This window comes from Aquila chrysaetos, chromosome 5 (genome assembly GCF_900496995.4).
Source record: "Aquila chrysaetos chrysaetos chromosome 5, bAquChr1.4, whole genome shotgun sequence".
In the NCBI taxonomy this organism is placed as follows: Eukaryota; Metazoa; Chordata; class Aves; order Accipitriformes; family Accipitridae; genus Aquila; species Aquila chrysaetos.
Window position 1 is genome coordinate 46,678,125 of NC_044008.1, and position 12,834 is coordinate 46,690,958.

The following is a 12,834-nucleotide window of genomic DNA, read 5'->3' on the forward strand; positions in this document are numbered from 1 at the left end:
TGCAATCCAGTGCTAACAGCTCTTGAGGATCCCAGATTTCCATTGACATCAATGAGATATCTGGATGTGCACAATGTAAGACTGAGCCAGCTAATGAACGGAACATAATAAAATAACATTCTGACAGGGCAACATTGTATATATATTACACAGTGTCTTTTTCTATGTTGAAAGACATTTCATTAAATCATGTAAATAACTATTCTAGATCTTTAAGAACTCCCTCAGTGTTGAGAATTTGATGATAGCCTATGATTTAGTCTCTTGAGCATCTGAAACGTGACTCAAACTCCACACCCGCTGCATCTTTTGCAAATTTTGGAGACAATTTGGAATAACATTTTTTGTTTGGTTTCTTTTTGTCTATGTGCTTGTTATTAGAATCAGAATTTCAAAAAAACCCTGCTGACTTATTTCTGTGCAGAGATTTAACTAATCTGAACATCATTGCAACAACAAACTGTTTAGTATAGTTCATTAGAATTGATTAATAAATTCTGACAGGGTTAAGCTGTGGCAGTGTGGAACATTGCCAGTTCCAGTTGTCTGCCTCTCTCTTCGCCAGGAGTTACTACCCTCATTACATGGTTGGCAGAAGAAAACATGCACTGAGTCTTCAGTGGTACAGGTTGTTGGCTAGACTCTCGGTTTAAGCTGTTGCATCTAACCTTGACAGTCAGTTTGTCAGAACAGTAAGGTGCTGATTGCCTTTGATTACTGCTGGCAGCAGTAAGAGGAGAAATGTTGAGGTCCTTACAGAAAGGAGCTTGCTAAGGCTATACTGCATGCAGAAGGTAAGAAGTACAAGCAGTGTCAAGTTAGCCTTAAAATAAACAAGAATCTACAAAACTTTGTGGATTATTTACTGTTACGTTACTGGCACATCATCATAGGCTAAGGTGTCAGATAAGAATTTTCCATCTCTCTTTTCCCTGAGCTCAAAAGCTTTGTTTTTTCCTTTTTAGTTCCCTTGAGAGCTCCTGAAATTAGTTTGACAAGCAGGAGTCCTACAGATATTCTCATCTCTTGGCTGCCAATTCCTGCAAAATACAGGAGAGGTCAGGTGGTCCTGTACCGTCTGTCTTTCCGCCTCAGCACAGAGACCAAAGTCCAAGTCCTGGAGCTTCCAGGGACTTCAGATGAGTATCTCCTTGAAGGCCTGAGGTCTGACAGTGTGTACTTGGTTCGTATCACTGCTGCAACAAGGATTGGCTGGGGAGAGGCATCTTTGTGGACTTCCCACCGGACCCCCAAAGCTACAAGTGTGAAAGGTAATTCTTAACATTACCAGCAGCCTAGAGATGGGGTCAATTGCAGGCTTCATCTGAAGGCTACAATTTTTTCTGACAGGTAGGGCAATGTTGTGAAATAGGTTTTCTCATTACATGTTCTTGTTCTGGTGGTCTAGAAAATAGTGTTCTAACCATGATTCTGTGCATAATCTTCAAAAAATTCTGATTCCTTTAATAAATTAAATGCAGCTAATATATAGTTTCAGGATCAAAAGTTGAAGAGGAACTAATCTGTCTTATGAAAGGCCTTATACGTGACACAAGAAGGAAAAGCTGATAAATTATTTTGGTGTCAATCTTTGATTGTTTCCACATGTTGATGTTCACATATTTGACACAGTGGCAGGAAACTTGAATTCATGTTTGTGAGCTGCTCAAATGATTTAGCTTGTAGACTCGTTTCCAGTGATAACACAGTTTTCTTCTGTTCTATATAATTTGAATTAAAAAAAAAAATCCAACAACCCCAAACCCCATTGTTGTTCAGTGTAAAATACCTTTGTAGAAATTTGAACATTACACATGAGCAGTGTGTACAGGTATTTAAAGAATCTGAGTTGATGCATGCATGTGTCTATTACAAACAAAATGCACGTGTTTTGAATATGCAAATTGACTTGATATTTGAAGTCTAATTAAAGTTGTTATAATTAAGCTTTGGATTACATTATTATTTAGTAATGTCATGGAGAAGAGCATTCAGCTCTGCATGAATAGCTTGAAAATGACGTAGATTTGAATTTGTAACTTTATTTCTTAGCTGTAGTCCACATCCATCCACTTTGGATTTCATTGAGTTTTGACTACTACAACGAATTATTAGCTCTTGAAGTGTGATGTTATTGTTAATCACATTTGCTCTGGCTCACTTTAAAACAGGAGGTAATTTTAAAACTATCTTTGGAGTATTTTCATTTTTCTTTGAAAATAACTACCTTATAAATTTTATTCTTTATTAAGATCCAGAATTAAAAAATGTTTCTTTTCTGATTTATCCTAAATTAAGTTGTTAGATTAGCTTATAGGGAGTCAGATGACATAATAAAGAAATAATTATGTGAGTACACAGATGAGCTAGAATCAGTCTTGAGTGAACTTTGGACTGATGGGCACCCAGATTTTTGCATGAAAACTAGTTGTTTCTAGAACATAAGAATATTATATATATTTCTCTAAAACCAGCACCAAAGTCTCCTGAACTGCGTTTGGAGCCGATGAACTGTACAACCATTACAGTACAGTGGCAGCAGGACTCTGAGGACACTGCAACTATTCAAGGGTACAAGCTGTATTACAAGGAGGAAGGCCAACAGGAGAATGGACCAATTCTGTTGGATGCCAGTGATCTTGAGTATACTGTCAGTGGTTTAGGTGAGTATATAAAATATTTCTTAACTGTTCTGGAAGACAGCAAAGTCAAAGGACATCTTAGAGAGCTTAAATCATTAGACCTGTAAGGCAGCAGCGTTAGGTTTGGCCATCTATTTTCCCAGCAATAAGTTTTGCAAGCTTGAGTTATGCTGCTGATGGAATAATCCTCTCCCAAAATATGTGTTGCGCAGCACTTAGATAACCAGATCTTGTAAATCTTGTGTAAGTTGGAAGAAGGACACCCAGCTACTTATCACAAGATACAGAACTTACAGTTAGTAAATACTGCTAGTAAATGACATGTCTTTTTAATATTCAGTTTAATATGCAGTTTTTTCAGCTTTTGTGTACTTATGCCTGACCTAGTAACAGTGAAAGATTAATACAAAATACCAAAGATTTTTCTCTGGTATTTTTACCCTATTTATCTGTTATTTGTAGCCTTTGTCACAGCTGTACTGCACAACAAGCACTGCTTGCTCACTGTAATAGAAAGTAGCCCTTGTGCATGTTATTAGCCTGTTAATATTTTTAAGGAGTACTGGTAAATATTTGCAGGACTGAGCACAAAGATTAGGGCACAGAGCTTGCTGAGTCCCATTGGAGTCTTGCCATTGATTACCTGACTCTGTTTCCTCCTGCAGCTCTTGCAGTGTGTATTAGTTCAGATGCATTGGTATCATCCCTAGGTAGAAGGTGCTTCCGTTTACATATATAACTGAGAATTTCTTTCATAAAAAGATGTGATCTATAATGTAATCAGCAAAAGTAATATAGGACTTGACACTTAGTGTTTGAAGTGTGTTTATTTAGGGGTAGTGTGGAGAATTAATCATGACTAAATTATCAAAATTGACCTGCAGTCTGAACTAGGTCAAATGGCCTCTTGACCATGCTCAGATATTCTCATCTGCTGCATACAGTTGAGATACTATTTTAGGGTAGATTTGAGGAGAGCATTCTGGTCTGTTAAGTGGACAACTGACCATCTGTGACCATTTCTAGCCAGAGCATCTGGCAGCAGCTGACTGTTTAACAGAGCTGTGAGACAAAAGAGCAGTGGGTTGAAAGGATGTGGTGTCTGTGTGTCCTAGGACATAAATGCCCTTTTTTTTTTTTTTTTTTTTTTTTTTGTTTTCTCTTTATGCAGTTACAAAGCAGTAATTTCGGACACATGCAAACTTATTAACTGTGTGATCCACATCATATGGATTTTTTCAGTACACTAATCCTCCTCAGATTAAAATATTATTTTACAAAATTATGTTAGAATGTATATTATCTGTGTTTTCCTTTCTAGTAAGCATGTGGACAGAGGAAAAAACAAAACCTAAGTGAGTTTGGGAAATTACAACTTCCACATGGTCACATTGTTAACTGAATTACAAGTGTGGGCATGGAAGAGTTCATGTGCTTGAGTTAACCATTCAGTCATGGTGCGCGGGATGTGTTGAGTGTTTATTCTTTATCATAATTCTAAGTATCTAAATATCGTGACCAAACCATGACACATCCCATATAATCTGATTGCCATAATTTATATTTTTCACATATGTGTAATTTATGCTGCATAGGTTATATCCCCTGAAGAGTATTTTTTCAAATAACTTCAGTAGAAGTAATCTTTTTTTATTTTTAATGGGATGTATTGAGTTATTTGAAGTATATAATAAACATGGGAAGTTTTCCTGTGTAAGTTTCTTTGCTGGTTTTTTATTTTTGTTTGCTTTGTAGCATTTCCAGAAAAAGGCATTAATTGCTACAGCTACAAAAGACTCACTTGGCACAGTAAATTTGATTAGGTCATGATTTTCCACTGCTAAGATGATTACATATGTTGAAGCTTGGAAAGTTCACACAGACTTCTCATAGTGACATTGCCTGTCTGACTACTGTATTTGCCCGTTGAGAAGCTGCCTGTTTGAAATACTTGTGCATGCTAAATTATTTCTTAGAAAACAGTACACAACCAACCTTTTTCTGCCTGTGGCAGCTGCACACGTGGAGAATAAAGGAGGTAAAATTATGTGCAATATATAAACCCACAAAGACTGTAGCAACATCCACGGTTTAAGGAGGGACTGATTTGCTTTCCTTTTTATTTCTTGTGAATAATCTACATCATTTGGACAAGGTTATTTTATGTATGCATTTCAAATTTAAAATGTTACTTATTAGTAAGTGATCCTACCTGATTGAATTTAGAGATGAAACAAGGCAAGCCACTGCTCTAGGTTTTGTGACTATGGTAAACTGAATCTTCATGAACTGAACAGAGGCTTTGAAGACTGATGTTCTGTCATCCATTTGCCTCTCCTGAGGACACTAAACTACTGATTTATTGACAGCCTCTTTAAAATAAATGTCTTCATTATGAGCTACAGGAATTAGTAGAATACTGTGAGTGTGAAACCTGAAGGGGAAAGGTGTGTTTTAAGATTTTCGGTTTCATATATGTTGGATAACATGGTCAAGAGAAAATGTTATTCCTAATTTGGAAGAATACACTAATAGTACTAGGTGCTTCCCAGTGGCAAAGATGGAGTAGTTTCTCATGCATTATCTGTTGCCACTGAAGTTATGTGGCTTCCAAACACTCCCTGTTCATGTCTTAGTTTGTCATGACGTAAGGCTGCTCTACCATTCCCTGTTCTCTTGCTTAGTTAATAAACTGCAGACAGACTTCTAGCGACATTTGGAGCACATCAATTCATCTCTCCATGGAACTTCCTGCAGATGTTGGTACAACTGCCAATTGTGCAAAATCTCTCTATTTAAAGAAGATGGTTCACTTACTCTGTGACAATTGAAGTGCATCACAAAATCAGAATTCATAATATTCTCTAATCAAAGAGAACATTACCATTAATATTATAAGCACTGTTGATTGCATGGATGGTTGATAGCATTGATATAACTACTGTAAATGATTTACAAATATCTACAGGATAGTTGATGGAGGGACAAATGTGATAGGTAAAGCAGAATCAGTAATGCTAGTGTAAAATAGGTTACAGTGATTGAACATGAAATATAGCAATATGAATATTATGCTGTATGTTTTAATCTCTTGTTGGTTCCTACCTTGTTTTTTGAGAACTGACCTCTTACTCCAGTGGAGGTCTACTCAGTTACTTCTGTGTATTTTTAAACTGGATTATTTACCATGATAGTCACCATGTAAATAGAATTAAATGATCTGATCAGAGTCAGGGCTGCCATTCTCAAAATAAATATCCACAGTTTCACATAGACGTTTGTTTGTGTTAAAGGTCTTGGCATTTATTTTTCAATAGCAGGCCATTTCCTAGTCCAGTGTAAAATTCCATTATTACTTGAATTTGCCACAGGAGCAGACCCTTGGGTGCATACCATGCATTTTTGCCTCTATTTTTAATTCATCCTTTGCTTCTTCCTGCTCTAGAAAGTTTTCTCTAACAGAAAGTCTTTCATTGTGAGACTTGATGAGTCTGCTGGTACAGGTTCTGTTTCTGTAATGTTTCAGAATATGTGTGTTCAGAAGTTGAAGTGAGTTTTGTTGGTGGAAGAGTTTGTTTGGGAACCTTGCTGTGCAACAGGAGATGGATTGGCAAAGCTTGAAAGTTAAAACAAAGGGAGTGTCCAAAGAAGCTCATCTCCCCCTTTAAATGTCTTCAAATTGTTTTTTTTCAAAGAGTATTTTAAGCACATGCATATGCATCTCTGCCTCAGTGTTGCTGGTACTCACTTCTGTGCTACGTGGACTGTTGGCCTGTCACAACTCACTGTGTCTGCAGCTATATGACCAGTAGGAAGGTAGAGCCTATACAAGAAGGTCAGTGACTCAGAAGAACCCATTTTAAGCTTACCTGGTTTATTGGAGCCAGGAACTCTTCATAACTACGTTGTAATGCTGATAGGAATCTCATCCTGGAACCTACATCTAGGGAGAATAAAATAAAATTCTAGTTCTTGGTTAACAAATTCAAGAAAGCATGATCAATTCTGATGCTTCAACACAAGAACAATATTCTTCAAGCTGCCTGGAAGTCTCCCTCTCTGAACTTTTTTTTATTTTTCAGTTCTTATCATGCTAGTAATTAATTAAATGAATGCCACTGGTGATGGAGGAATGCAACATGTTCTTGTGCCATTAATGCCTTCTACGCTTGGAGGGAGGGAGGAAAGCAAGAATTCACTCTGCTGATTCATTCTTCTGTAGTTGCTGTCTGGGAGCTGTACCACCTTGACTGATGGTAGTTACAGTATTTCAGAAAGTTGCACTTTGGTGACAAGGCTGAGGTAGGATCTCACTAAAGGAACACTAAACCCTGAGGTGAGCAGGTTGTGGCAGAGATGCGCGCACTTAGGTGCTCTGTTGTTTCTGTTGCATACAAGATGATATCGCACTAAATAACCGTTTTCAGGCAGACACCTTAGGGGATGGAAAAACTGGTCTGTTAGCTTTGGTGAAAACGCCTTGAGCATGGGAGCCCACATACCTTGACCTTTCCTTGGCGAAGGCCCCTCCCCAGGACAGCCTGCAGAGTGCAGTGTCTTGCGCTGGGAGCTGCAGCCCCCAGGAGCACTGCTGGCTCCCCAGGGCTTGGGGTGCTTGCAGGCTGCAGGGGACTGGGCAGAAACTGATGGCCATGAAAGGGAGTGTATCCGCTTTAAAAAAAAAAAAAAAAAAAAAATTGGTTGGTGATTCCTCTGAGGCTTGAAGAGACTGCAAGCTCGCTCTCTGGGAAAGCTGCTTATATGCTGACTGGGGTCATCTAAGCTGTTTAACATGAGGGGCATCATGAGTCCTTGCTGTTTCTCTTGGTACTCCAGTTTTACATTACCCAGTGGCATTTTCCCCTGCCCCAATCTAGTTCTTTTGCAAAAATAATTAGATTCTGTCAGACTCATTTGTGCGATTTACTCCAGAAAGTTTGCTCTTAATCAGAAAAACTTTCCTGCCCGAAAGGTCTTTTATGTCCTACCTCTTTCCACTTGCAGAGAGTAGAAATAAGGGAAAGTACATTTCCCTGCCCTCCTCAAGTTGAACAAAGTTTCCAGGTGAAGAATTTGTCAAAGTCTAAATGACGCAGACACATTTTGTGACCCTGCATGGCACTCTCCTCTGAAAAGGGGGCTTGTGCTGAAGAATTAGCCAACTACTTACTACACTTAGCATTCCCCTGGAGACTTGGCCTTCAGTTGTTTAATTTCCCCCGGATCTATTTCTATCACGTTAGAACCATGATTATAGCTAAGCTTTAGTCCAGGGCAGCAAAGATGACAAGGTGATTCTGTGTAAGAAGAGTCAATGCAAAGAATTTCTCCAACTGTCTAATGCATGTCACCCAAGTGTCTCTTGTAATAATTCTGTAAAAGTGCTTATGAAGTTTCGTAAAGCAGTTGATATGATGTTCAGATATGACACAGTGGTTTTGTTTGCACCATATTGCAAGTGGATGTGCTAGAAAAATGTGAATTCTAAAAACTTAATGACATCTTTGACAGCTTTGATGACATCTTTTTCATTAAGAACTGCACATGCTGTAATATTGAGAAGGAATACTGTAAGACCATTACATGTGTTAATGTAGCTATTTCTGACAGCTAGGGCTATAATTTCAGTTTTATCCCAGGTTTTGTTGGTGTCAAAATGTAGTCTCACATACTTGTATCTGAAAATTCTGGGATATCCAAAATTGTGTATGTGGGAATTCATACTGCTTTTTGGTTATAAGTTACTATGGAAATTTAGTTTGGGACTCCCATACAAATTCAAGGAGTCAGGCATTTCTATGGTTTCATGAAATGATGTGAAAGAAACACAGGTCATCTCCTACAACACTCAATTTTTTTATTTTTTTTTTATTTCATAGTTAACTGTTCTCAAATGGCATTCAGTAAAATATAATGTAGTATTACAGATATACTTTATTTCTGCTTGAGGTATTTTATATCAGATCAGACATTCACAGTTAATGAAATGTTGACTTGAACAAACTACAGCTCTGTTAAAAAAAAAAAAGGTCAGAAATCGCTTTAGTTCTTAATAAAGATCAACTAAAAGCTCAGTTTTCTTGCTTGGGAAACGAGATGATAGCACTGTATGCTGTATATACTGTAGCCATTATATTTACATTGTTACACAGTGAAAAGTGTCTAATAGCTCAGTAGGTGACCAGGACAAATATTATCATTTATTTCCACTGTTTACAGCTGGGTCAGTCTAGTGTTTACTCATGCTGATTACATCCTTAAACTAAACCTCTTATCTATCAATTCTCCTGATTGTGTGTAACAGGCTTGCTACTACTTATCAGCTAAAACATAAGGAATTTGCTGAGAGAGGGGAGGAGGAATTGGTCACATTGCACAGAAATAAAATCAAAAGCCCTAGAAGTAGACTGGGCATGTTTAAAAGCAACCTCTTCCTCAGCTAACTGTGACCTCTTTCTCTTTTGCAAACGTGGCAGTTCATGTATATTTGTACTTAACAAACCTGAGCTCTTGCCTAGTCCTGGTATGATAGTGTGCTTCTACTACACGTCAATAAACAAGACACACACATTCCTTACTTCATAATCATGAAAAGCAGACCTGTCACCACTCTAAATGAGCCTGTCTTCCAAATGCAGACGTGGCATATCTGCATATCATATTTTTCCTTGTGTTTTTCTTTCAGGATTTAAAAGGGGATGGGGAGAAACCCTCATAGATTAAAAGAGAGAAGGGAGGGGGCTTTATTACCCTGTAACTTTTTTTACCTGCAAAATATCAAAGCAGATGCTGCTCTGTTCAGATGAAAAATTGATTCTCTCAGGTTGTAAATTGAATTCTTACTGAGCAAAACTGAAGCTCGTGTTTAACTATGTGGCCCTTTGTTGGAGCTTATTGGCATGGCATCCATTACAACAACTGTGTCTTTGCCTTGGCTTTATTTAAGGACTCTTACACAGGACTGAGTGGGAATCCTAGATAAATATCAGCTTGTTCTGAGCAGATTTGCTGAGGAGAGGCCAGTTAACTATCAGCTGCTAATGCTGCATACTTATTATGCAGTTCAAGTGCCACATCTTTAAAAATGTAGTGCCTTCCTTCCTGTGTAGTTCTGCCATTATTTCTCTTGCACTGTGCAATATTACAGATTTGTATTGTAATTACATACCTTCACTTTAATTTTTGTTCTTTAAAAAAAGAAAGATTACTTTGTCATATATTCTTTCTGACAGCATTTAAGTTTGCCTCTATTGAAGAAATTGGATTTATCTTTTTTTTTTAAATCACGTCACAGTTACTTCTGCCTATGTTTTTGTTTTTTGAAAGTAAATGTTATTTTCATACAGTTCATTTGTAATGGAAAGCTTTAATTAATGTTTAATGTATTTGTCAGTTTTAAATTACACCATCAAGCCTCTCAATAGGTTACTGCTTTAGCCAGTAAACAACTTCAGTAGGCGCTGGAATAGTGAAATCTGTAACATCTGCATTAGCAGTGTAACTGGTTTTGGTGGTGATTAAAATGTTACATTTGACAGACACTAAGAGGAATCTCTAGGCTTTCTTTGAATTAACTGCAGAGTTATAAAATGGCTCTACAACTCATGGACAATTACTAATTTGTCTACATACTAAGCACTTAGTCTTGGGTCAGAAAGATGCATTCTTGCTCTCTTTGACAGTTAAGATCTTTCAGAAACAGGTAGATTGTGTGTTGGAAGAATTGCCTAATATATTTTTATGTAACCCTCTTGAACATGCTCTCTGAACTGTTCCAGTTTGAACCCATTTATCTGGGAAAATAGTCCTGACATCCTAATTTAAACATGCCTTGACTTTTGCAGTAATTCATTTTAACTTCCCAAGCTAGTGGCTCTTTAAAGGGGAAGGACATGGTGAGGGAGGAGATACCCAAGTGCAGAATAAAGATTGAGTGTACTGTACTTGAAAAAACAAAATAGAGTGCTAAGACCAGTTAAGCCTGACTCTCTAAAGAGATAGTGGGAGCTGTCAGGATGAGGAAACTTTCATTATTTCCTGGGACAATGCCTTGTAGCAATTTTAAAGGTAAAAATGTAAAGATGCAGACTTTACTAAGGCAACAGGAGAGATTATGTTCCATGGGCCCACTCCAGTAGCATGGAGGGTTGTTGCCCGTTTTTCAGAGACTTTCTGTCTCTTTATCAGCTGTCCCCATAACTGAGTCGGATGCTGTTGTTTCTCTCAGGACATCAGACTAATTGTGTCACAACTCGAAGAACTGGAATCAAGGGTACTGCAAAGCCTTGGAAATAGGAGGGGGAGATTTTTTGCACTCTGGCAAGATAACTTGCCAGCCTATAGTAAAGCAAAATGTGTTGTCTTCGAAGTATTTAAAGGTAAAATTTTCAGTGGTGGGAAAGCAATTAGAATCCTGCAGGAAATGCTCTCTGCTGCTCTGCGTTCTCAGGGTAGAAATTCCACCATTTCAATCTAAACCTGTGTGGGAATTCAGTTGGGAAATTGTGTCATGTTGATTGAGTAACAGTTAGGATGTATGCAAATAGTGTTTCATTGTTCGTTTGCTGGAGCTGAAGGTTAAAATTTGCTTCATGAAAAGGACATATTGATCACTCCTTACATCAAGGAAGTTGTAAATTATTTTAAAAAAAAACCCTCAAAGTTGCTTTTTGAAATGTTTCTAAGTATTACAATGAATATGTAATGGTATACATTTTAATAGCTATAATGTAAAAGTGACCAATAAAGACTAATTTCTTGGAAGTGGAAATGAAGTTAGTACCCCTGTTTAAAGAGAAAAAAAGAGCAAGCAGTTAACAATGGCAGGAATGACCAGATAATTGCTCAAATTTCTTAAACAAAACAATAAAATAAACCAAACCAAACAAAAAAGCCCCCAACAACTATGTACATTCCTGCTATGCAACCTTTTTAAGATTTAAACAGAACTTTAAATATGGTGGGGTTTTTTTTCCCTTCTTTTTTTCCTGAAATGAGAGGATTTGTCTCTGGGAGACAGCATTATTTAATTTGCTATTTATTGGACTTCATTAGTAAAATACTTAAGTCCTGGATTGCAAAGAAACTGCTCCTTGGAGAAAGCTTAGAGAAAACTCCTGTTATAGGAAATTAAATCAACATTGTCCATTAATCATACTGCATGTCAACCCCCAGACCTCTCTTGATTGTTCTTGGTGAATGTGAGGAACCATTAGATGTGTGAGGTCCTTAAAGGTCTGAGTAAGTCAAAGGCGAAGAGTTTAAAAAAATGCCACCATTAGCACATGAAAGAGACTTCAGAGTGGACAGAAGAAAACATTTGCTGTACAGGGCTAGTTACATTTCTTAACCCCCCCACCCCCCCACCTCTTTTTTTTTTTTATTGTATTCTTCCTTTGTTAAACAACAATCCAGATGTTGTGATCGAATGTTAACTTAATTTCTCCTGAGTTTTTTTTCATTAACTTCTTTTGGGTCACCTTACCACTTGCGATAGTTGTATGGGAAAGGTAATAGTAGGGGCTCTTTACAAATTCTGTGTTCGTGATAAGTAAATGCATTTCTAAAGCTAAGCTAATACATTTTCTGGTCGCTTTCCTGCCTTGAGTAACACCTTGGTTATATATTTGCCATGAAGGCATTATTGCTAACAGAAGCATTTTTCTATTTTGGGAGAAGATGCAATTGTGGAAAAATCAGTGTTGTTTTTTTTTTTTTCAGGTTGCCTGGAGTCACACTTTTGTGGCAGATGAAGGGAGGGTATGTGGGAAGTGGGGAAAAAAACAGTCTTGTGTTGGAAGAAGCAGCTCTTGCTGTGAAACTTCTCCTGTGAATTTTTTGTGCCTTGGAAAAAAGTTTAGTAGAAATAACTTTTGCATAAAAAGTGTATTTCAGCATTTATACTCCCTTTCACAGTGTTTTTACCATTATCATAGCTGAATATTGTATCCCAACTCAAGCTGGTTATCATTACAAAACAAAAATACTTGTTTCTGCACGTGTTTGCAGAAGCTGGGACAGGGAAATACATTCTTGATCCTGTTTGGTAGATCAGTTAAAGACTTGAGTTTTCTGCCTCCTGTGTGCATCCAGTTGTGCATGCTGTGGCTCTTTGTACAACTGACATATTTGTATATTCAGGCAAAGGAGGAGACTTAAAATATTGCATGCAAATATATCTTGAAAATGTGGT

General features: G+C 37.4%; 1 protein-coding gene across 1 annotated transcript in view; it reads left to right on the plus strand.

The window, feature by feature from the left end:
- PRTG (protogenin) overlaps positions 1-12,834 on the plus strand; it is an 88,055-nt gene that overhangs the window by 46,674 nt on the left and 28,547 nt on the right. The window contains 2 exon segments of the mRNA XM_030016074.1: positions 966-1,271; positions 2,475-2,663. Coding sequence (XP_029871934.1) covers positions 966-1,271; positions 2,475-2,663 — 495 coding nt within the window.